This window comes from Anomaloglossus baeobatrachus, chromosome 7 (genome assembly GCF_048569485.1).
Source record: "Anomaloglossus baeobatrachus isolate aAnoBae1 chromosome 7, aAnoBae1.hap1, whole genome shotgun sequence".
Classification (NCBI taxonomy): Eukaryota; Metazoa; Chordata; class Amphibia; order Anura; family Aromobatidae; genus Anomaloglossus; species Anomaloglossus baeobatrachus.
This window is the reverse complement of record NC_134359.1, coordinates 280,082,453-280,109,026: the sequence shown is the minus strand read 5'-3', so window position 1 is coordinate 280,109,026 and position 26,574 is coordinate 280,082,453. Positions and strand designations below refer to the sequence as shown.

General features: G+C 47.8%; 1 protein-coding gene across 1 annotated transcript in view; it reads left to right on the top strand.

Annotated features, from left to right (window-relative positions):
• Nucleotides 1-26,574, top strand: part of TEDC2 (tubulin epsilon and delta complex 2) — a 108,278-nt gene that overhangs the window by 30,478 nt on the left and 51,226 nt on the right. Inside the window, exons 5-8 of the mRNA XM_075318238.1 lie at nucleotides 10,772-11,243; nucleotides 11,364-11,417; nucleotides 21,614-21,692; nucleotides 23,753-23,873. Coding sequence (XP_075174353.1) covers nucleotides 10,772-11,243; nucleotides 11,364-11,417; nucleotides 21,614-21,692; nucleotides 23,753-23,873 — 726 coding nt within the window. The remainder of the gene's footprint in view (nucleotides 1-10,771; nucleotides 11,244-11,363; nucleotides 11,418-21,613; nucleotides 21,693-23,752; nucleotides 23,874-26,574) is intronic.

Genomic DNA, 26,574 nt, shown 5'->3' with positions numbered 1-26,574 from the left:
TCCCAATAGAGCGCCGAAGAAGAAGGGAATTTTGTTACTTACCGTAAATTCCTTTTCTTCTAGCTCCTATTGGGAGACCCAGCACCCGCCCTGTTGTCCTTCGGGATTTTTGGTTTGTTTGCGGGTACACATGTTGTTCATGTTGAACGGTTTTCAGTTCTCCGATGTTACTCGGAGTGAATTTGTTTAAACCAGTTATTGGCTTTCCTCCTTCTTGCTTTTGCACTAAAACTGGTGAGCCAGTGATCCCACTGGGGGTGTATAGCCAGAAGGGGAGGGGCCTTACACTTTTTAGTGTAATTGCTTTGTGTGGCCTCCGGAGGCAGTGCTATACACCCAATCGTCTGGGTCTCCCAATAAGAGCTAGAAGAAAAGGAATTTACGGTAAGTAACAAAATTCCCTTCTTTGCACTTCTCCAAATCACCGCGTTTTTGGCTGCGTTTTGCTGCGTTTTTCATCACTGCGTTTTGCTGCGTTTTTCCAATACATTGCATGGGTAAAAAAACGAAGGAAAGAATTGACATGTTCATTTTTTTTTTTATTATTTTTTTTAAAAAGTGTGCGAGCAGCAAAAATGAAAAGTCATAGACTTTACTGGGGAAACAAAGTCATGCAGTTTTGAGTCCAAAAACGCACCCGAAAACCGCTTAGTGCGCACATAGCCTTAAAGTGTACCCCTATGCAGTTTATTAGTTTGACCACTTCATATATACGTCCTTGGTCGTGTCTGTCCCTTTTAATGATAAGCAGGCATGTGCTCTCACTTTCTTAAAGTGTACCCCTGTGGAATTTATTTGTTTGATTATTAGTTTTAATTTTTTTTTTTTAATTCTTCCTCATATGGCTGTATTGTATCTGTAGAGGGGGGCCTGTTGGCTGATAAAGTCCTGTGATCACAGCAGCCTCAGCGCTGACTCAACCTAGCAGTCTCTAGTTTTTCCTTGATGATGGTGAAAAGGCTAAAATAACACTATCACTGTATCCCAGACAGGACATTACATGCTGGTCTGTTTGTTTGTAAAGGAAACTTGCCAGATAAGTAATGTGATCACAGCAGCCTTGGCAATGATTCAAAGAATCAGTTTTGTTTGTTTTGTTTTTTTTTTTTTTTTTTGTTTTTTTTTTTACTTTCTCCTTGTTAGCATATTTTTTCCAGGCAGGGAAGGACCTGTTGTTCTGTTTGCCTGTAGGAACAGTTTGCAAGGGCAAGTCTTGTGATCTCAGCAGCATGGGCACAGATTCAAAGGAGCAGTCTCTTTACTTTCTCCTTACTAATGGACAAATAGCTAGAATAACATATATTTTCCAGGCAGGGAATTACATGCTGTTCTGTTTCTCTGTAGGTTAAGTCCTGGGATCACAGCAGCCTCAACACAGAGTCAAGAAGCAAGCAGCTAAATAGGAAGGACAGCTCGTTGCCATAAACTATTAAAGGGGTTTTCCAGTGAAAGGACGTTATCACCTATCCATGGGATAGGTGAAAACTTATAGATCGGTGTGGGTCTGACCGCTTGTACCTCCACCGATCAGTAGAATAGAGCACTTTTATCCCGAATATTGTGGCCGTGCACATCTTTGACCCACACCTCATTCATTCTCTATGGGGCTTCTATGAGAAGCCGAGCACAGCGCTGATCAGTCCAATAGAGAATGAAGGGAGTGACGGTCGAGCGTGCACAGTCCTGCTCCACTGTGAAGGGTAGAAAAGGGCCTCGTTCTGCCGATCATTTCCGGTCCAGGAGTCGGAACTCCTACGATCTTAAAGTGACAGCTTTTCACCCAACATCCCTTTAAACCTTGAAGGACAAATCATTGCATATGACGGATCTGGGACCACTTTAAGAGTTGTTTCCCTTGATTGCATTAGCTGTGACCACTACTCCCTGACATAGGCCTTGGCACGTGCCATATGACTAATGTCCGATTACTTGGTGGGAGTTGGTGGCGATGGATGTGTGAGTACAGGGACCGGTGTGAGCTTTTATTAGCATTACTATGTTGTAAAAGCTGTGGGCTGCAATCTACAATGTTCATTTCTCTGCTGCTGGAAGAAGTGTGTGGGCGAGGACGGGGTGATTGATTCAGGTTGCTACGCTTACCCTCACATTACCTGTTCTAAAAGCAGCTCCCATCTATGTATAATGCACAAAGTCAAAACTTTACTCCAGGAAGCTGACAGAATTGAAAATAGAGATAGGCTCCCGTGTGGTGCTTTCCTACAGAGGTTGTATAATAAACCGATCCACAGGATAGATGATAAATGTATGAATGCTGGGGGTCCGACCACTGGGATCACCACTGATCACAGGAGTGAGGGTCCTGAGGTCCCCTGTGTGACTGGAGTGGTAGTGAGCATGTGCAACCACTGCTCCATTCACTGTATGTAGGAGTGGTAGTGAGCATATGTGACTACTGCTCCATTCACTTCCTGTAGGAGTGGTAGTGAGCATGTGCAACCACTGCTCCATTCACTTAATGTATAATCACATACACTCACCACTGTTCCATTCACTTTCTATAGGAGTGGTAGTGAGCATGTTCATTCACTTCCTGTAGGAGTGGTAGTGAGCATGTGCGACCACTGCTCCATTCACTTAATGTATAATCACATACACTCACCACTGTTCCATTCACTTTCTATAGGAGTGGTAGTGAGCATGTCCATTCACTTCCTGTAGGAGTGGTAGTGAGCATGTGCGACCACTGCTCCATTCACTTAATGTATAATCACATACACTCACCACTGTTCCATTCACTTTCTATAGGAGTGGTAGTGAGCATGTCCATTCACTTTCTATAGGAGTGGTAGTGAGCATGTGCGACCACTGCTCCATTCACTTAATGTATAATCACATACACTCACCACTGTTCCATTCACTTTCTATAGGAGTGGTAGTGAGCATGTCCATTCACTTCCTGTAGGAGTGGTAGTGAGCATGTGCGACCACTGCTCTATTCACTTACTGTAGGAGTGGTAGTGAGCATGTGCGACCACTGCTCTATTCACTTCCTGTAGGAGTGGTAGTGAGCATGTGCGACCACTGCTTCATTCACTTCCTGTAGGAGTGGTAATGAGCATGTGCAACCACTGCTCCATTCACTTCCTGTAGGAGTGGTAGTGAGCATGTGCAACCTCTGCTCCATTCACTTAATGTATAATCACATACACTCACCACTGTTCCATTCACTTTCTTTAGGAGTGGTAGTGAGCATGTCAAAAACACTTCCACATTATATAGAAAATATTAATTGGTGCCATACAAAGATTCCAACATATATCCCCCTTATTATTCTAGTCCTATGTGTTACCCCAATTAAGGAGCAAGAACAAATGTCAGTAAGGCGCAGTATACAAGTATATCCCTAAACAGTCCAATAGTCAAGGGTCCTACAGTCAAGATCCCTAAAAGCAGCACTTTTTTTACCCTAAATTAGTCGGTTCTGCACTGAGATAAAATTCTGTATATACTGCCACTTCCTATATTAGTGAGGAGGCTGTCAACCTTCTACCCCTAATCGACCCGACGCGTTTCCCCTTCAAATAGAAGGTTCTTCAGGGGTCATCAAAAAGTAGTATAGAGAAATACAATTAATTTATACATTATCCTCCAATCATACAGTGAATACAGACATAGTTTTTGTAATCTCCCCAAACAGAGTACATCAAACAAATGATCTTCAGATTGTACAAATGACTATTATAGTCTCCTCTGGTGCTGTCGTATCTTTAGTCTCCAAGAATTGCCAGGTAACACAGAGTTCCACAAAATATTAGCGTGGATATTACCGAACAGAGAATTTCCGTTATAGAAATATTTTTCAAATTTTTGTCATCTCATTCGGGACAAGGCTGTATTTTCAAGGTGAATGATGATGTCACCTATTAAAAACATGCCCATTCATAATTCCCCTTCAGCAAGCTTTTTCCTTTTCAGTGTCCGTGTAGATAAATGGACTAGAGTCCCCTCAGGTTGCAATTGGCATGTCCTGGTCCAAATAAGTTTAAAACTATATACCAGCATGTAGTTGGGGCTCCCTGTGTTGTTCAGAGCGTGCCCAGCCTCTGCAAAATCCACATGGAGACAGCGTTGGTGAACGTTAATTGGGGTAACACATAGGACTAGAATAATAAGGGGGATATATGTTGGAATCTTTGTATGGCACCAATTAATATTTTCTATATAATGTGGAAGTGTTTTTAAATGCTTTTGTTAATAAAATTGATATTTTTTATATTAAGGAGTTTTTAGTCTGTGAACCAGTTTTGAGCTCTCCTTGTATTACATTTTCTTTGTCGCTCCATTGGGAGACCCAGACGATTGGGTGTATAGCTATTGCCTCCGGAGGCCACACAAAGTATTACACTCAAAAGTGTAAGGCCCCTCCCCTTCTGGCTATACACCCCCAGTGGGATCACTGGCTCATCAGTTTTCATGCTTTGTGCAAGGAGGTCAGACACGCACGCATAGCTCCACTGTTTAGTCAGCAGCAGCTGCTGACTATGTCGGATGGAAGAAAAGAGGGCCCATATAGGGCCCCCAGCATGCTCCCTTCTCACCCCACTTTATGTCGGAGGTGTTTGTTAAGGTTGAGGTACCCATTGCGGGTACGGAGGCTGGAGCCCACATGCTGATTCCTTCCCCATCCCTGTTACAGGGCTCTGGGCGAAGTGGGATTTTAACGGTCTCCAGGCACTGAGACCGTGCTCCATCTGCAGCCCTTGGAGAAGACGCTGGATATGGAGCGGAGTACATCAGGGACATGGCCCTGCTTCCTCAAGGTACTCTGTGTCCCCGTGCATTTCGCACGCACACCGCAGCATTGCTGGGTGTGTTAGTGCGCCGGGGACATCAGCGCTGCTGCGCTTGTGCCATTGTCTCACTTCAGCTTAGCTGAGTGGGCAGACTTATGTAGAACGGTCGCGCCGGCCGCTGGGACTGCGACGCGGCTGGGACTTGTGGTGCGCCGGGGACTTCCGCGCTGGCCGCGCTTTTACGGCGGCCGCGCTTATAAATCGAGTCCCCGGCTTTTGCGGCCTAGTTCGTTCGTTAACGCCCACAGGCCTGCCAGTCAGGGTAGGGGCGTGACGCTGCACATCACGGCAGCCCGGAGAGCTGGAGTATGTTTTGCATACTCCACCCCTCTCACTGTGTGCACTGTGAAACCGGATTCCCGCACTTTCTCAAGCACGCCCACGGCTTCCTTCTCTAACACAGGACGCCGGCAGCCATTATTGTCAGTTCTTTCTATAGCGATAAAACGGACAAGTGTGGGAACACCCTGACAGGGATTCTGAGGTTCACACAATCGCTGTGAGCAGGCGTTAATCAGCACTTGTGGTGCTAACCCCACTAGTGCCGAAGTGCATTGAGATATATGCTTCTACGCTATGCATTGCACTGTTTTGGTCGTACTTTTGTATATATCCTCCTTATTGTGCGGAGGAGATTACAGCATACTGTCTGTGGAAAACAGAGGTGCAGAAGCACATGTTTTCCATGCAGCCGGTACAGCAGGTACGGCTATATGGCCGGCAGGTTACATACACCCCCATTGTATGCAACTCAGCCGGAGTCTCTGCTAATGATCCAGAGGCTGGGGATGAAGTCTGCAGTGTTTACTGACAGATTTTCTGAGACTATGGCTGTGATACTAGAAGCCTTGCAGTCCAGACAAGTCTCTCACACCATGAGCACTGTTGAATCATTGATCCATGGTCCCCCTCAGTGTGAACAATTACAGCTCCGGGGGGGTCACGTGCATCCCAGAGTCACGGCTCTGACACGGACGACAGTCCCAGACAGCCTAAGCGGGCTCGCTGAGCGGCCCTCAGTTTCATCGCACTGGTCAGGGTCCCGCAGGTGGACTCTCTGGGTGCTGAAGCGGAGATAGCTGCTCAGGAGTCTTATCCTGAGACCGCTCTCAATCTCGGTACACCTGATGGGGACGCCATAGTGTATTATCTTATAGCGTCCATCAATAGAATGTTGGTCATTTCTCCCTCAGCTCCTCCTGTGAAGGAGCCAGCTGTACGGCAGGAGAAATTCTATTTCAGGTATCCCAAGCGTAAATTAGGTATTTTTCTGGACCACTCTGCCTTCAGAGAGATAGTCCAAAAACACCACGCTTATCCAGATAAGCGCTTCTCCAAGCGGCTTAAGATACACGTTATCCTTGCCCCTGACGTGGTCAAGGGCTGGACCCAGTGTCCCAAGGGACATCCTCCACTCTCCAGGCTTGTGGCTAGATCCATAATTGCAGTGGAAGATGGGGTTCCACTTACAGATGCCGCTGACAGACAGATGGATCTCTGGTCGAAATCCACCTATGAGGCTGTAGGCGCGCCGTTGGCTCCAGCATTCGCAGCCATAGAGGCACTCCAAGCCATTTCAGCTTGTCTTACACAGATGGACACAGTCACACGTACATCTGTACCGCAGGTGGCATCCTTAACCTCTCAAATGTTTGCATTTGCGTCTTACGCGATTACGCCTGTCCTACACTCTACGAGCCGTACGACAGAGGCGTCCGCTCACTCCGTGTTTTTACGCAGACCCTGGTCGTTAAGTGAATGGAAGGCAGATTTTGCTTCCAAAAAAGTACTTAACCAGTTTGTTTTTTTCTGCGGAACGACTGTTTGGTGGGCGTTTGGATGAAATCATTAAACACTCCAAGGGTAAAGATTCATCCTTACCTCAGCCCAGACAAACAAACCCCAACAGAGCAGGGGTCCCCTCGTCCAAAAGGACTCAAAAAGATCAGAGGAGCTCAGATTCGTGGCGGGCTCAGTCACGCCCAAAACAGACAGTCTGAAAACCCGCTTCCAAGGCGGCTTCCTCAGGACTTGCAGCCTCCTCTCTTCGCATCCGCGCTCGGTAGCAGGCTCTCCCGCCTTGGCGATATTTAACTGCCATAGGTCAATGGCCGTTGGGGGAGAGACATTCTGTCTCACGGGTACAGGATAGAGTTTAGTTCGTCCTCCAACTCGATTCTTCAGAACTTCTCCACCTCCCGGCCGAGCCGTTGCGATTCTGCAAACGATGGGCACTTTATAGGCAGAAGGAGTGGTGACTACGTTTCTCTTCAGGACCAAGGTCACGGTTTTTGCCCCAATTTATTTCGGGTGCGAAAAAAGGACGGGTCGTTCCGTCCCGTTCTGGATCTAAAACGGCTCAACAAGCTCGTGAGCACCAGGCGGTTCTGGATGGAATACTCCGCTCCGTCATCGCCTCAATGTCCCAAGGAGGTTTCCTAGCATCAATAGACAGGATGCTTATCTCCACGTGCCGATTGATCCAGAGCACCAGCGTTTCTGCGCTTCGTTATAGGAAACGAACACCTTCTGTTCGTAACTCTTCCTTCCTGCAGGCGACAGCCCCACGGGTCTTCGCCAAGTTCATGGCAGCAGTAGTGACAGTTCTGCACTCTCAAGGTCACTCTGTGATCCCGTATTTGGACGATTTCCTGGTCAAGGCACCCTCTTAGGGAACACTGCCCGTATGTTGCGCTGGAGACTCTCCAGAGTTTTGGGTGGATCATCAACTTTCAATGTCAGATCCGACCCTGACCCAATCGCTACCATATCTAGGCATGGAGTTTCATACTCTCTCAGCGATAGTGAAGCTTACGCTAAATCAACAGCGTTCACTACAGACAAGGCTACAATCTCTCCTTTAAGGACCAGTCGCACACATTGAGACGCCTCATGTACTTCCCAAGGTCCTTCCTACTCCCATCCTGGGTGGTAGTTACGACAGACGTGAGTCTATCAGGGTGGGGAGCAGTTTTTCTCCACCACAGGGCTCAAGGTACTTGGACTCAGAAATAATCCAACCTTCAGATCAATGTTCTGGAAAACAGAGCAGTGTATCTTGCTCGACTAGCCTTCCAGCAGTGGCTGGAAAGCAAGCAAATCCGAATTCAATCGGACAACTCCACAGCGGTGGCATACATTTACCACCAAGGAAGAACACGCAGCCGGCAAGCCTTCCAGGAAATCCGGCAGATTCTGACGTGGGTGGAAGGCACGGCATTCACCGTATCCTCAGTTCACATCCCAGGGGAAGACTGGGAAGCAGACTTCCTCAGTCGCCAGGGTATGGACGCAGGCGTATGGTCTCCTCAAGATCTGTCGCCGCTGACAGATGCTGGACGTCGACCTAATGGCGTCACGGCACAACAACATCGTCCCGGCTTCATGGCACGGTCTCACAATCTTCGATCTCTGGCGGCGAACGCCTTAGTTCAGCATTGGTCGCAGTTCTAGCTACCTTATGGGTCACGCCGCTGGCATTGTTGCCCAGAGTGCTGCGCAAGTTCAGGCCCGACTGCCGCCGCGCCATCCTCGTCGCTCCATTGGCCGAGGATGACGTGGTACTCGAATCGGTGGTACCTCACGGTGGGCCAACCGGAGGCACTACCAGACCGATCAGACTTGCTGTCTCAAGGGCCATTTTTCCATTTTTCCAGTTGAATTCTGCGACCCTCAACCTGACGGTGTGGCATTGAGTCCTGGAGCCTTGCGTCTTCAGGATTATCTCAGGACGTGGTTGCCACCATGGGACAGACTAGGATACCAACGTCCGCCAAGATTGACCACAGGATGTGGAAGATATTCTTATCTGGGTACTCGGCTCAAGGGGTTTCTCCCAAGCCGGTTCCATCGTCTATGTTTCCTTCCTTCCTGCAATCTAGGTTGGAAAATGGGTTGTCGCTCAGCTCCCTCTCGGGACAAGTCTCAGCGCTATCTGTATTTTCAGAAACGCCTAGCACGACTTCCGCAGGTACGCACGTTCCTGCAGGGAGTTTGTCTTCTCAGCACTCCGTACAAGCGGCCGTTAGAGCCCTGGGATCTGAACAAGGTTCTAATTGCTCTTAAGAAGCCGCCTTTCGAGCCTAGGAAAGATTTTCCCTTTCCCACCTTTCACGGGAAGTGGCCTCTCTAGTACGGTCACGGCTCTTAGGAGAAGTTTTCGAGCTAGTAACGCTCTCATACAAATCTTACTTCCTGGTCCTTTACCAGGACAAGGTAGTTCTGCGCCCGATTCCGGGATTTCTCCATAAGGTGGTATCCGACTCTCATCTCAAGCAAGATATCACCTCACCTTCTTTGTGTCCTCATCCAGTCCACCAACTTCAGAAAGATTTGCAGCTGTTGGATCTGGTGAGAGCACTCAGGTTCTACACGGATGCACTCTTTGTCCTTGTCGCTGGTCGGCGTAAAGAGTCGCAAGCTTCCAGATCCACCCTGGCTCGGAGGATCGAGGAACCAATTCTTGAAACCTACAGTTCTACTGGGCTTCCGGTTCCTTCAGGGCTGAAGGCCCATTCTACCAGAGCCGTGGGTGCGTCCTGGGCATTACGGCACCAGGCTACGGCTCAGCAGGTGTGTCAGGCACCCACCTGGTCGAGTCTACTTACTTTTACCAGGCATGATCAGATGCATACCTACGCTTCGGCAGACGCCAGCCTAGGTAGATAAGTCATTCAGGCGGCGGTTGGCCACCTGTAGGAGAGGGCCGTTTGACGGCCCTATCATGAGGTATTCTTTTACCCACCCAGGGATTGCTTTTGGACATCCCAATTGTCTGGGTCTCCCAATGGAGCGACAAAGAAGAAGGGAATTTTGTTTACTTACCGTAAATTCCTTTTCTTCTAGCTCCAATTGGGAGACCCAGCACCCGCCCTGTTTTCTCGGGGGTTTTTTCGTTTTTTTCGGGTACACATGTTGTTAATGTGGAATGGTTTCAGTTCTCCGATGTTCCTCGGATTGAATTGGTCCTTAAACCTGTTATTGGCTTTCCTCCTTCTTGCTTTGGCACTAAAACTGATGAGCCAGTGATCCCACTGGGGGTGTATAGCCAGAAGGGGAGGGGCCTTACACTTTTGAGTGTAATACTTTGTGTGGCCTCCGGAGGCAATAGCTATACACCCAATTGTCTGGGTCTCCCAATTGGAGCTAGAAGAAAAGGAATTTACGGTAAGTAAACAAAATTCCCTTCTTTCATGAGAAATTTTAGTGAGCATGTCCATTCACTTTCTATAGGAGTGCTAGTCAACATGTGCGACCACTGCTCACTGATCCATTCACTCTATGTAGGAGTAATGGTCGCACGCGCTCACTATGGCTCCATTCACTTTTTGTAGGAGTGGTAGTGAGCATGTGCGACCACTGTTCCATTCACTTTCGGTAGGAGTGGTAGTGAGCATGTGCGACCACTGTTCCATTCACTTTCGGTAGGAGTGGTAATGAGCATGTGCGACCACTGTTCCATTCACTTTCGGTAGGAGTGGTAGTGAGCATGTGCGACCACTGCTCCATTCACTCTATGTAGGACTGGTGGTCACAAACGCTCACTATTGCTCCATGCACACAAGCGACTCTGGGTCCTTATTTCAGGAACCATGGGGGTCTGAGCAGCCGACCCTCCATTTATTCTGTATAGGACAACCTACGTAACGTTCGCATGTCTTGGGGACATCTTCTGTTCTGGGGTGCAAGTCCTTTTCTTGCAGAGGTCCCTGGGGTGATTGTCCATTTAGGAACCCTAAAATAGTGGGGTGTTGGGCTGCACATCTTGGTCATTAGCGATAGAAGATGCAGCTTTAGCCTAAGCTTTGTGACATCTCGGGTGTGTAGATGAGAAACCTCTGAGGAATATCGCGTTTCATCGCTCTTCACCTGGTGTCATTACTTGTAATATACGGGGACATCGGAGCAGCGAGCGTAATCATTCTTGCTGTAGATGCTTTTCTTTTCTTCCTTTTTAGTAGTGATCCAAGCATCCCCGGAGGATTTACGGGAGGTGGAATTACTGAACAAAGCTCTGGAGAAGGCCTTAAAAGTGAGAGGAACCCGCAAGCCGGACTGCCCTGGTACTAAAATCCCAGCACTATCTTCTTGCCCAGTGACCACAGAACGGCCCATTAAAGCCATAAATACAGTTACAAAGAAAGCAGCCAAGTCTGCGACGTACCAGCTGATCGCTCCGTACAAAACTGTCCCCGACCGGAGACTGGTCCCTAGACCGGGGCAGAGGACATCAAGCAGAAAATCAGCACAACTAACAACCTCCGAGCCGGTAATTCCGAAAAGCCATGGTGGTGAAGGCAAGCAACTGGGGATGAAGACCGGCCCCACCCGACCATGCAGTGCATTAGCAGAACCGGTCTCTCCCCCGTCCACACTTTCAGCTACAGAGACTTTGAAACCGCAAAAACCTTCTACTTTGAAAGAAAAGGGGTGAGATTGATCTCATACGTTTTATATATTGTTTCGTAATCAATGATCGCACTTTTTTCTGATGTCTTGAGTCGCAGTTTAGTAATGGCTGGTATAAGACGTCTTTTTGCCTCCCAACAGAGCAAGCCTGAAACTACCGGCCGAATATCAGCAGGCGTACATGAGAAGGCTCAGGTGGGATACGTCTGTATACTGTACAGTGACGGACAAAATGGCATGATTTATCTTTTTTATATAATGATTATTGCTTTAACACTACATCTCCAGTTGTCGGGCATGCATTATTGAAATGGGGGAATTTTATCGCCGGCAACACAAAGGAAAAGCGTCAGTTGTCAACCATGCCCACTAGATGTCACAGCTCACCTCCTCCCCCTCCCATGCAATGACTGCAGAGCATGAGCTTTGAATCGCCTATTAGGAAGGGTTGATTCTGTATTATCAGTCATTGTACAGAAGGAGGAGGAGGTGAGCTGTGACATCATCTATTGTGAATGGTGGATCCTGTGTTATTTGCTGTATATAGAGGAGTTATCTGTCATTGTACAGGAGGAGAAGGTGGTGAGCTGTGATAACACAGGATCCACCATTCACCATAGGTGATATCACAGCTCACCACCTCCTCCTCTACAATGATAGATAACTCCTCTATATACAGTAGATAACACAGGATCCGCCATTCACAATAGATGATGTCAGAGCTCACCTACTCCTCCTTCTGTATAATGACAGATAACTCCTCCATATATAGTAGAAAACACAGGGTCCCATTCATAATAGATTATGTCACGGCTCTCCTCCTCCTGTACAATGACAGATAACTCCAATATACAGTAGATAACACAGGATCCACCATTCACAATAGGTGTACTGTATATAGAGATATTATCAGTCATTATACAGGAGGAGGCAGTGAGCTGTGACATAATCTATTGTGAACGGTGGACCCTGTGTTATCAGTCATTGAACAGGAAGAAGAGGTGAGCTTTGATATCATCTATTGTGAATGGTGAACCCTGTGTTATCTACTGTATATAAAGGTGTTATCAGTCATTGTACAGGAGGAGGTGAGCTGTGATATCACCTATTGTGAATGGAGGATCCTGTGGTACCTACAGCATGTAGAGGTGTTATCTGGTTTTTTTTTTTTTTTTTAGTCATCATTTTCCATGACCTGTAACGTTTTCATTTTTCGGGATCTGGGGCTGTGTGATGTCGGGTTTTTTTTTTGTTTTTTTTTTTGTGCCCTGAGCTGACGTTTTTACTGATGCCATTTTGCGGTAGATATGATGTTTTTATCACCTCTTATTGCGTTTTTTTTATTGCAGTGTTGCAGCTGCCAAAAGAACTTTTGGTGTTTTTTTATTTTCTCCCATTACTCCGTTTATTTTCTTTAATACTCCGATAACCCATCGGTATAACCCATTGATAGGAGCGGGGAATGAGGACCCCCCCCTTTCCGCGATTTAACTGGTTAAAAGACTTAGATGCCTCCACTGGGGGAAGTAGCTGTCAATCAGCATGATACAGATAGTCACACCCTGTCGACAGAGCAGCGTGGAAGAAAAAGAGCTGCTCTGGTGACAGGCAGCAGCTAAATCACTGTCACTGTGTACAACAGGCAGGTAATATCTTCTGTTAGCAACTACCTGCCTGCTTAGTTTAACACCTGGTAAAAGAAAAAAAATCCCGGAACACCCCTTTAATTGAGACATGCTAATGCCTTTTAGCATAATACACATATTCTATACGCTGCAGGTGGAGAATATAGATTTTTATAAAATCTTTACTCCCCAACTGCAACCTCACTGATAGCCATGCCAGTATTTTACTGTTCCATTACATTGTTATCACGGGACCACTGCAGCCAATCAGCTGCCGCTGACATGGAACAATACTGCATTGTGACCGCTGCTGGAGGCGAGTATCCATTGTTTTTTATATGGCCAGAGTATTATATGACAGTAGACAGCCCCTTTAAACCTGAACTGGAGTCAGCATAATTTGGATATACAGTGGAACCTTGGATTACAAGCATAGTTGGTTCCGGGACTGTGCTCTTAAACCAAGTTACTCTTATATCAGAGCAAATTTTCCCATAGGAAATAATTGAAACACAGACAATTCGTTCCACAACCCAAAAATATTTACTGTATTTATCAGGGCTGTGGAGTCGGTAAGCCAAACCTGCGACTCCGACTCCTCAATGTCCCTTGCACCGACTCCACGACTTCGACTCCCACATATATTGCTTATATTTAAGTGAAAAATGTATTGTAGTACAATGTGAACATCAGACATTTAATCATTTTTATGATACAATAATCAAGATATTTAGATAGAACATAAAATATATTTATTGGAATACAACTTTAGAACCCAAGTCCTCTTGCGCCTGGCAGTCCTGTAGCCGCTCATCCTAACTGCTACCTCAGTCAGAGCTTCTTTTCCTTTAGTAAGCTGTTGATCATCAAGCAGTATACGATGACTTGGGTCCGCATAAACAGCTGCCAGAAGAATTTTACTTTCCAATAGCTGTGTCTCTCTCCATTTCATTGAAGCAGAAATGCCATCTGTGATTAAACATCCTCTTTGGGACAGGCAAAATAGCAAGTTCTTCCACTCCCTTATGAAAATGGCAGGAGTTAAATCCTCAGCTTGTAAACTTTTAGTCACGGTAAATGGGCAATTAAGCAATTCCTTCAATTCAGCCACCTATGTCCATTGACCTTCATTTAGGGTTACCTGAGGGTTCTCCATATCTATAAGAAACGGTTTTAGTTCAAGCAGTCGCTCAATCATTAAATAAGTGCTGCCCCACCGAGTGGCTTGATCAACAATTGCCCCTTTCCCACCACGTCTCTTCAAGATGGAATCAATTTTAGGGGTTCTGGCGGCAATAACCAATTTCCTCACTTTTCCAATCAGATTTCCAGCATGTCCCTCTTGCAGACTATCTCTTATTGCCAGCTGCAGCGTGTGCACAACACAGCTCATGTGATGAATATGAAATGGTTTTGAAGCAGCTTCAACAAGATCCTCTAACTCTAAAGTATCATTTTGCTGTTCTTCTGTGGTAATATCTGTTTGTTCCTCAGCTTCATGAACAGCACTGTGGCTCCATCTCACACATACCGAATCCTAAATTTTCTTCTAGCTGTTGTTCATTACTCTCATTCATCAGTGTAATTGTACTTATCAAGTTTGAAGCATTGTCCGTTACAATAGCAAGAACCTGTTATTTTTTGAGTTCGTAATCACGCAGAACTTTTTCCACTAAGGCCTGGAGAAACTGGAGGCCTCAAAAACGGATCCACACAAAGAATGAGCATATCAGTTTGTGGTGGTTTTCTAATCTGCTTTTGCTATTGAAAACATGATCTATGAGCGCAAAAACCTTTCAGGTGATGCATTTTTTTAAAAAGCTGATCTGCTTTTGCAGTTGAAAAACGGATCCTCAAAAAGCGCAGCAAAACGCTGTGTGTGTGAATGTAGCCTTAGATCAGGAATAGAACAGACATTTATAGGACATTTCATAACTTTCCCAAATTCCTATGAAAAAATATTCAGCACATTCTGCATTAAACGCCTGTCCCCAATTTATTATATATTTTAGGAGACGGAGTCGGTCCATTTATACCGACTCCACAAAAATGAGCTCCGACTCCACAGCCCTGGTATTTATACAAACTTATTACAGTAATACAAGCTAATGTACTGTATTCATATAAAATTATTACAGTACACTAATACAAAATACTGTACAGTAAAAACATGTAAAGCAAATTAAACTGCACTTTAGCTTACAATAGAATTTTCTTTGTCGCTCCATTCGGAGACCCAGACAATTGGGTGTATAGCTTCTGCCTCCGGAGGCCACACAAAGTATTACACTCAAAAGTGTAACCCCTCCCCTCTGCCTATACACCCTCCCGTGCCTCACGGGCTCCTCAGTTTTATGCTTTGTGTGGAAGGAGGCACACATCCACTCACACATCTCCATTTTAGTCAGCAGCAGCTGCTGATTGTATCGGATGGAAGAAAAGAGGGCCCCCACGGGGCCCCCGGCATGCTCCCTTCTCACCCCACTAAGTCGGCGGTGCTGTTAAGGTTGAGGTACCCATTGCGGGTACGACGGCCGGAGCCTCATGCCGTGTTTCCTTCTCCATCCCTGAGGGCTCTGGTAGAAGTGGGATCCGAAGCGGTCATCCAGGTTCTGGGACCGTGCTCCCTCCGCAGCCCCTGAGGGAATCTGCTGGACAGGAGCTTATCTATCTTCAGGGACAGGGCCCTGCATCCACGAGGTACTCTGTGTCCCCATGGGGACTGTGTATGGAGCGCCTGGTTTCCAGACGCCGCACTGTCTGCTCAATTGTGAAGACCGGGGACTACCGCGCCGACCGCGCCTGCTTGTTGGCCGCGGTATTAAATTTAGTCCCCGGCTTCATCGCGGCCTAGTGGAAAACTCCCGCCCCCGGGCCTGTCTATCAGAGATAGGGGCGGGACAGCCGACCTGACGTCGGATGTGAGGGCCGGGGCATCCTGTATGCTCCCTCCCCCCTCACTGATCACTGTGGGGACCCCAGATTCCCGCACTTTTCCAAACGCCGCCCCTGGCTTTACTCCTCCCCTGAGAGCTCCGGCAGCCATCTTTAGGACATTCTGCCGGTGGAGAATCACACAGAACAGCTCTGCAGCTCTGGGAGACCAGGCAGGGAATCTGGAGCGCACACACCCCGCTTTTTAGCGGTCGGTAAGCCGCACCGGTCACTCGGTGTTGGTCCCCTCTGGTGCCGGTATAGATACGTGTATATATATACCTTTCTGTTCGGCCGGGCTGTATACCCTTTTTTCTGTATACCCTCAGTGATCACGCTCCTAGGACACAACAGCATGTCGGTCACAAGGAGCAAGGGCACTAAAGCACAGGATTTTTTTGCGACATGTACCTCTTGTAGGGCCATGTTACCTGCGGGTTCCACCTACCCTCACTGTGAGCAATGCTCGGCCCCTGTTACGCTTGCTCAGCCGGAGCCTCGGTCACTAGTGGGCCCCTCGGCTCATGTAGACCCCCCTGTTTCTACTGTCCAGATGGCAGCAACTGAGTTTGCAGTTTTTGCTGACAAGCTCTCAGAGTCACTCTCACAATCCATGGCTCAGTCTATGGACAAATGGTCTGCCAAGTTGCTGGAAGCACTGCAGTCCAGACCGGTCCTTACACAGGCCCCGGACCCGGTTAGATCGGCACCTCCAGGTCCCTCTGGGTACACCCCGGCCGGGGTGGGCCCCAGGTCTCACGTGGAGGACTCCTCCACGGACCACAGTCCCAGGCCAGCTAAGCGGGCTCGCTTGGAATCATCCCCGACTTCCTCACGCTGCTCGGGTTCCCAGCTTGAGGACTCTCTAGAGGACGAGGCGGAGGTCGCAGCTCAGGGCTCGGACCCTGATGTTGCTCTCAATCTTGATACACCTGAAGGGGACGCCTTAGTGAATGATCTTATCTCGTCCATCAACCAGGTGTTGGATCTCTCTCCCCCGCCTCCACCTATAGAGGAGTCGGCCTCTCAGCAGGAGAAACACCAGTTTCGGTTTCCCAAACGTATACGGAGTGCATTTTTTGATCACTCTAACTTCAGAGATGCTGTCCAGAAGCCCAGAGCGGTTCCGGACAAGCGCTTTACTAAGCGCCTTACTGACACACGTTACCCCTTCCCCGCTGACGTAGTTAAGGGTTGGGCTCAATGTCCTAAGGTAGATCCCCCAGTCTCCAGATTGGCGGCTAGATCCGTGGTTTCGGTTGCAGATGGCTCATCACTAAAAGATGCCACTGACAGGCAGATAGAACTCCTGGTGAAATCCATCTATGAGGCCACGGGAGCGTCTTTTGCCCCGGCTTTTGCAGCAGTGTGGGCACTCCAAGCTATCTCAGCTTGTCTGGCTGAGATTAATGCGGTCACACGTACGTCGGCCCCGCAGGTTGCATCTTTAACCTCTCAGGCGTCGGCGGTTTTTTCCTACGCCATGAACGCAGTCCTAGACTCTGCTAGCCGTACAGCGGTGGCATCCGCTAATTCTGTTGCAGTCCGCAGGGCCATGTGGCTGCGCGAATGGAAGGCAGACTCTGCTTCCAAGAGGTTCTTAACCGGTTTGCCGTTTTCTGGCGAGAGATTGTTTGGCGAACGATTGGATGAGATTATTAAGGAATTCAAGGGAAAGGACTCCTCCTTACCCCAGTCCAAACCTAAGAGACCTCAGCAGCGGAAAATACAATCGAGGTTTCGGTCCTTTCGTCCCTCCGCCAAGCCACAGTCCTCTTCGTCCAATAGACAGGACAAAGGCCAGAGGAACTCCTATGCGTGGCGGTCTAAGTCACGCCCCCAAAAGACCGCCGGAGGCACTGGTTCCAAGGCGGCCTCCTCATGACTCACGGCATCCCCGAACCGCATCCTCGGTCGGTGGCAGGCTCTCCCGCTTTCGCGACGCCTGGTGGCCACATGTTCAAGACCGATGGGTGAGAGACATCCTGTCTCACGGTTACAGGATAGAGTTCAGCTCTCGTCCTCCGACTCGTTTCTTCAGAACCTCCCCGCCCCCCGCGCGAGCAGACGCACTTTTTCAAGCCGTGGACGCTCTGAAAAAAGAAGGCGTCGTGACCCCCGTTCCCACTCAGGAACAGGGTCGCGGTTTTTACTCCAACTTATTCGTGGTACCAAAGAAGGACGGATCATTCCGTCCCGTTCTGGACCTCAAATTGCTCAACAAACACGTGAGCACCAGACGATTTCGGATGGAATCTCTCCGCTCGGTCATCGCCTCGATGTCACAAGGAGACTTCCTCGCATCGATCGACATCAAGGATGCCTATCTCCATGTGCCGATCGCACCAGAACATCAACGCTTTTTGCGTTTCGCCATAGGGGACGAACACCTTCAGTTCGTGGCTTTACCCTTCGGCCTGGCGACAGCCCCACGGGTTTTCACCAAAGTCATGGCATCCGTTGTGGCGATCCTGCATTCTCAGGGGCACTCGGTGATTCCTTACTTGGACGATCTCCTAGTCAGGGCACCTTCTCGGGCGGCGTGTCAACACAGCCTTACCGTCGCTCTGGAGACCCTCCAGCAGTTCGGGTGGCTCATCAACTTCCCAAAATCCAAGTTGACACCGACCCAATCTCTGACCTATCTAGGGATGGAGTTTCATACACAGTCAGCGGTAGTCAAGCTACCACTAGACAAACAGCTGTCACTGCAGGCAGGGGTGCAATCTCTGATTCAGACTCAGTCTCACCCCTTGAGACGTCTCATGCACTTCCTGGGGAAGATGGTAGCAGCGATGGAAGCAGTGCCCTTCGCGCAATTCCATCTGCGACCACTCCAGTGGGACATGGGACAGGAGGTCGAACTCTCTCGACAGGAACGTCTCTCTTTCCCTTGCAACAAAGACGTCCCTTCAGTGGTGGATTCTTCCCACTTCTCTTTCACAGGGAAAATCCTTCCTGCCCCCAACCTGGGCTGTGGTCACCACGGACGCGAGCCTGTCAGGGTGGGCAGCGGTGTTCCTCCATCACAGGGCTCAGGGAACCTGGACTCCGATAGAGTCTTCCCTTCAGATCAATGTCCTGGAGATAAGGGCAGTGTATCTGGCCCTAGTGGCTTTCCAGCAGCTGCTGGAGGGCAGGCAGATCCGTATCCAGTCGGACAACGCCACTGCCGTCGCATACATCAACCACCAGGGCGGCACGCGGAGTCGTCAAGCCTTCCAAGAAGTCCGGCGAATTCTGCAGTGGGTGGAAGCCACAGCATCCACCATCTCAGCAGTTCACATACCGGGCGTAGAAAACTGGGAAGCAGATTTTCTCAGTCGTCAGGGCATGGATGCGGGGGAATGGTCCCTGCACCCAGAGGTGTTTCGAGAGATCTGTCGCCGCTGGGGAACGCCGGACGTCGATCTCATGGCGTCACGGCACAACAACAAGGTCCCGACCTTCATGGCACGATCTCAGGATCACAGAGCTCTGGCGGCGGACGCACTAGTTCAGGATTGGTCGCAGTTTCGACTACCTTATGTATTTCCTCCTCTGGCAATGCTGCCCAGAGTACTACGCAAGATCAGGTCCGACTGCCGTCGCGCCATTCTCGTCGCTCCAGACTGGCCGAGGCGGTCATGGTACCCGGATCTGTGGCATCTCACGATGGGTCAGCCGTGGGCGCTGCCAGACCGCCCAGACTTGCTGTCGCAAGGGCCGTTTTTCCATCTGAATTCTGCGGCCCTCAACCTGACTGTGTGGCCATTGAGTCCTGGCTCCTAGCGGCTTCAGGGCTGTCTCAGGATGTCATTGCCACTATGAGACAGGCCAGGAAACCGACGTCCGCCAAGATCTATCACAGGACTTGGCGGATTTTCTTGTCCTGGTGTTCTGATAAAGGTCTTTCTCCTTGGCCTTTTGCCTTACCCACTTTTCTTTCCTTCCTCCAATCCGGATGGATAAAGGGTTGTCACTTAGTTCTCTCAAAGGGCAAGTATCGGCACTCTCAATATTCTTTCAAAAGCGCCTGGCCAAGCTTCCGCAGGTCCGCACGTTCCTGCAGGGAGTTTGCCACATAGTCCCACCTTACAAGCACCCGCTTGAACCCTGGGACCTTAACAGGGTGCTGACGGCTCTTCAGAAACCGCCTTTTGAGCCGCTGCGGGATGTCTCTTTATCACGTCTTTCGCAGAAAGTGGCATTTCTAGTAGCAGTTTCTTCTCTCCATAGAGTGTCGGAGCTTGCAGCACTGTCATGCAAAGCCCCCTTCCTGGTTTTTCACCAGGATAAGGTGGTTCTCCGTCCTGTTCCGGAATTTCTCCCTAAGGTGGTATCGCCTTTTCATCTCAATCAGGATATCACCTTACCTTCATTTTGCCCTAATCCAATTCACCGCGTTGAAAAGGATTTGCACTCATTAGATTTAGTGAGAGCACTCCGTTTCTACGTGTCTCGCACAGCGCCCCTGCGTCGTTCAGATGCGCTTTTTGTCCTTGTGGCTGGTCAGCGTAAGGGTTCGCAAGCTTCCAGGTCAACCTTGGCTCGGTGGATCAAGGAACCGATTCTTGAAGCTTACCGTTCTTCGGGGCTTCCGATTCCTTCGGGGCTGAAAGCCCATTCTACCAGAGCCGTAGGGGCGTCCTGGGCATTGCGGCACCAGGCGACGGCGCAGCAGGTGTGTCAGGCAGCTACGTGGTCTAGTCTGCACACTTTCACAAAGCACTATCAAGTGCATGCCTATGCTTCAGCAGATGCCAGTCTAGGTAGGCAGGTCCTTCAGGCGGCGGTGGCCCACCTGTAAGAGGGAGTCGTGTCGGCTCTTGTTATCGAGGTATTCTTTTACCCACCCAGGGACTGCTTTTAGACGTCCCAATTGTCTGGGTCTCCCAATGGAGCGACAAAGAAGGGAATTTTGTTTACTTACCGTAAATTCCTTTTCTTCTAGCTCCTATTGGGAGACCCAGCACCCGCCCCTGTTCCCTTCGGGCTAGTTGTTCTTTTGTGTACACATGTTGTTCATGTTCAATTGTTTCATGGTTTTCAGTTCTCCGAACATCCTTCGGATTGAATTTACCCCAGACCAATTTATAAGTTTCCTCCTTCCTGCTTTTGCACCAAAACTGAGGAGCCCGTGAGGCACGGGAGGGTGTATAGGCAGAGGGGAGGGGTTACACTTTTGAGTGTAATACTTTGTGTGGCCTCCGGAGGCAGAAGCTATACACCCAATTGTCTGGGTCTCCCAATAGGAGCTAGAAGAAAAGGAATTTACGGTAAGTAAACAATTCCCTTCATTGGTGTGCGAGAAGTACAGTGCAAGTAATGGGGTGCACTGGTTAGCAGAAAGAGAGTACAATACTGTATCCACAAATGCAAATTGATAGACATGCTATATAGTATATACTGTACAATAGTATACAATATACAGTACATATGCACAGAAAGTTACCTCCAGAGCGGGTCAGAACGCGGTGAAAGGACGGACCCGGAAGTGTGTGCGGTGGGAATTTGCTCTTATTGCAAATCATTGCTCTTAAACCAAGTTACACATTTGTAATAAGCTTTGCTTGTCTTGCAAAACGCTCTCAAGCCAAGTTACTCTTAATCCAAGGTTCCCCTGTGTATTGTAATGGCAGCGGTCTCCGTTCAGTCTGTACATCCGTCCGGCCCTGTGACATTTTTCACATATGACCCCGGCCACGTACGTAATGCATATTACTCCTTTTCGTAATCCCTTACAAGGAATGTATTAAAGCCTCTTACGCTCAGTGTAATAAGAGGCTGTGAGGAAATTGGGTTTGGCGATTCCATACGGAGATAACCATACTGCTTTCCTGTGTTTTCCAGATTATGGGAGAAGTTCTCTGCCGTTCAGGACCACCTTCCTGCCGCCAGACCCTCATTTATACAGAAGCTGCAAACAACTGTATCCTCTTCCTGCCGTGTGACGTAAAAGCAGCGTCCAGTGGTCCTCAGAGAATAGGCCATTGTACGGTGCGGTGCGATCCTGCTTATAGATGGATATCACAGGCCTCGTCCTGCAGCTCAGATCCATGCAGGATACACATCTTATAAGGACTGTGTATCCCATTATATTCATTTATGCAAATGTTTGCACGCCTAGATCCCCGCCGTCTGAGCGCAGGTTAAATGCTGTTCTCACTCCGTATGACTGTGCATGGAAATCTGCAATTTGCTGACTAACATCTACATTTCTGGTATTATTACAATACCTTTCATAGCAAATTAATACCTGTTAGTAGACCATATAATTTTGCATTTTTTTCCATTTTTATTTTTTTCTTAACAGGTAAAATTGGCCCCCAAGTCCATTATTCTTTTTATGATGATTATTTAGAATGGAGGTGGGGGCGCTGTTGCATTGCATCCTATAGTAACAGTTGGCTAAACGTGTGGTGACAAGTGGTACTGCACATACCATTTGCACTTTACATGTAAATGATTTGTCAGCCCTAATTTGCACTTTAGTTAGAGGAACTATATATGTATTTATTTTATGGGGGGGTTCTACCTACCCCCTACAGTGACCTGATCACAGAGGATTCATGCACCTGTCCTATTAGATGCACATATGAGGGGGATGGGCAGGTATCGTGCACCTGTCCTATTAGATGCACATATGAGGGGGATGGGCAGGTATCGTGTACCTGTCCTATTAGATGCACATATGAGGGGGATGGGCAGGTATCGTGTACCTGTCCTATTAGATACAGATATGAGGGGGATGGGCAGGTATCGTGCACCTGTCCTATTAGATACAGATATGAGGGGGATGGGCAGGTATCATGCACCTGTCCTATTAGATACAGATATGAGGGGGATGGGCAGGTATCATGCACCTGTCCTATTAGATGCACATATGAGGGGGATGGGCAGGTATCATGCACCTGTCCTATTAGTGCACATATGAGGGGGATGGGCAGGTATCATGCACCTGTCCTATTAGTGCACATATGAGGGGGATGGGCAGGTATCATGCACCTGTCCTATTAGTGCACATATGAGGGGGATGGGCAGGTATCATGCACCTGTCCTATTAGATACAGATATGAGGGGGATGGGCAGGTATCATGCACCTGTCCTATTAGATGCACATATGAGGGGGATAAGCAGGTATCGTGCACCTGTCCTATTAGTGCACATATGAGGGGGATGGGCAGGTATCATGCACCTGTCCTATTAGTGCACATATGAGGGGGATGGGCAGGTATCATGCACCTGTCCTATTAGTGCACATATGAGGGGGATGGGCAGGTATCATGCACCTGTCCTATTAGATGCACATATGAGGGGGATGGGCGGGTATCATGCACCTGTCCTATTAGATGCACATATGAGGGGGATGGGCGGGTATCATGCACCTGTCCTATTAGTGCACATATGAGGGGGATGGGCAGGTATCATGCACCTGTCCTATTAGTGCACATATGAGGGGGATGGGCAGGTATCATGCACCTGTCCTATTAGATGCACATATGAGGGGGATGGGCGGGTATCATGCACCTGTCCTATTAGTGCACATATGAGGGGGATGGGCAGGTATCATGCACCTGTCCTATAAGATACACATGTGAGGGGGATGGGTGGGTATCATGCACCTGTCCAATTAGATGCACATATGAGGGGGATTGGCAGGTATCATGCACCTGTCCTATTAGATGCACATATGAGGGGGATGGGCAGGTATCATGCACCTGTCCATGACTATGTCCTGTCCATTGGCGTACCAAAAAAGGAACAAAAAATAATCCATAATGTAATTACATGTAATGATTTCTTTTTTTCATTACCTATTGGATTATGACATCTCTCGTTGTAATGATGTCTTCCATTTTAATTATATTTTTCCCTTTTTTTCCATCTGCTCCTCTTTTAATTCATTACCTCTCAAGTCTCCGCACATTTTACCGCTCTGCTGTTTCACAATATTAAACTTTCATGTCGTGATCCTTAATTACCGATCAGTTTGCTCCTGATGCTCCCAAGCGAAGCCTTTTCGAGATTGAAGCAGAAACCTCGCGCCTGGAGAGAGAGGTCAGAAGCTGGCAGCCGAAGGCCGACGCTGCCAGTAACTGGCGAGGATCAGGTGAGGAGGGCGCGATTACCACGAACTCCGCAACACGACCTCCAGTCTGCAAATGCAGGGGGAAGATGTAGAACTAGTGAAATGATGGTTCAATTACACTAAAAGGAGCAGTCAGGACGGAGGACAGCTGCCTCCTCCACCTTTATACTTAAGCAAGTGTCCATGTGAAACATCTTAGGCTATGTTCACATTTCCGTTGTTTAGGATCAGTCACAATCTGATAAACCTCGCACTCAGTTTGGCGGATTCCGTTGTTTCCCATTGACTTATATGAGCGGCGGATTGCGACTGATGACCCAGCGTTGCATCCGCCATGCGGCGCATCAGTCGTTTGCTGACTGACCATCGGGCGGGAGGGACGCAGCATGCAATGCAATGTTTTTGTTGCAGCAAAAAAAACACACCCCGCAGGATTCCATTGGAATCCGTCAGGAGGCATATTGTTAGTCTATGGTGCAGGATTCCGTTATCCTGCGTCACACGACGGATTCCAATGCAGGAATCCGCCACGTTTTACTGAGGATGCCCAGCAGGACGTCCGAAATCATGTAAAATCGGTTCCCCTCTCTCTCGCTCAGATTTTAAACTGAAAGAATCGCCCGGTTGCCGGCTTTACAGAGCCATCAGCTGATTTCCCAGCTGCCTGCTTTTGAGAGCGATCAGCTGATTTCCCGGCTGCCTGCTTTTGAGAGCGATCAGCTGATTTCCCGGCTGCCTGCTTTTGAGAGCGATCAGCTGATTTCCCAGCTGCCTGCTTTTGAGAGCGATCAGCTGATTTCCCGGCTGCCTGCTTTTGAGAGCGATCAGCTGATTTCCCAGCTGCCTGCTTTTGAGAGCGATCAGCTGATTTCCCGGCTGCCTGCTTTTGAGAGCGATCAGCTGATTTCCCGGCTGCCTGCTTTTGAGAGCGATCAGCTGAAAAGCCGGCCGCCGGGCGATCAGTTGATCGCTCTGAAAAGCCGGGCAATCAGTTGATCTCTCTCAAAATCCGAAAATGAAAAATGCGCACTTTCATTGCGATCAGCTGATCGCCCAACGGCCAGCTTTTCATAGAGATCAGCTGATCGTTCTCGCTCTCTCAACGGAATCCGCTTTCTCATGATAAGAAATTCCATTTCTTGTCACCTGTTGTACAACGCATCAGTCACAAGCAGCGCAGGTGACTGATGCAAAAAAACGGAAATGTGAACATAGCCCTACAGTACATTGTACATACAAACATATTTTTAAATATATATATATATATATATATATATATATATATATATATATAATACACACACACACGCGCGCACACACACATACATACATACATACATACATACATACATACATACATACATACATACATACATACATACATTATATATGTATGTATATATATATATATATATATAATATGGGCTTTTCAAGGAATGATTAATATGAACACTTGGATAATTATACACATTATATGATGTGCATACATATACGTGTGTGTGTGTAAGGATATATTTATATAGTGTGAATAAAATATATATATATATATATATATATATATATATATAATTACACATACTAAATATGTATATAATATATTTAGAAACATGCAATAACATATATATACACATACTGTATATACACATATACTGTATGTTGTGCATACATACATGTATGCACATGATATAATGTGTGTGTGTATGTATTTCTCACAGAAAATTATTGCAGTTCCACATTTTGTGATACACATGTCTATTTTCTTTGTGTGTATTGTAACAGCACAAAAAAAAACACAGAAAAAAGGCAAATTGGACAGAATTTCACACAAAACTCCAAAATTGTTGTCCCCCTCAGCTTAATATTTGGTTACGCCCTTTGCAATTATTTATTCCAAAGGGTAATCAGTCGCCTCCTATAACCATCCACAAGCTTCTTCCTCCTCTCACTTGGAATTTTGGACTCTTAATTATAAACTGCTCCCGGTCTCTCATATTTGAAGTCGTCTTCTCCCAACAACAATTTTAAGATCTCTACACAGGTGTGAATGGGATTTAGATCCAGACTCATTGTGGCCACTTCAGAACTTTCCAGTGCTTTGTTTTCATCCTTTTCTGGGGGCTTCTTGAAGTGTGTTTGGGGTCATTGTCCTGCTGAAAGACCCATGACCTAGGAAGCAAAGCCATCTCTGACACTGAGCACTTCATTGTCACCCAAAATCCTTTAGTAATCTTCAGATTTCCTGATGTCTTGTACACAGTCAGAGCCAGCCAGTGCCAGAGGCAGCATAACAACCCCAAAACATCTCTGACCTCCACCATGTCTGACTGTAAGTCCTGTGTTATTTTCTTTGTAGTCCTCATTCCGTTGTCCATAAACAGTAGAATAATGTGCTTTACCAAAAAGCTCTATCTTGTTTCTCATCTGTTCACAAGACACTTTCCCAGAAGGATTGTGGTTACTCAAGTACACTTTGGCAAACTGCAGTTTAGCTTTTTTCTGTCTCTATCAGCAGTGGGGTCCTCCTGGGTCTCCTCCATAGTATTTCATTCAGATGTGGGTGGATAGTTTGTGCTGACACTGATTCCCCCTGAGCCTGCAGGATGGCTTGAATTTCTTTGGAACTTGATTGATGCGGCTTATCCACCATCTGGACTATCCTGTGTTGCAACCTTTCATTTTTCTCTGCCGTCCACATCCAGGGAGATTCACTACAGTGCCATGG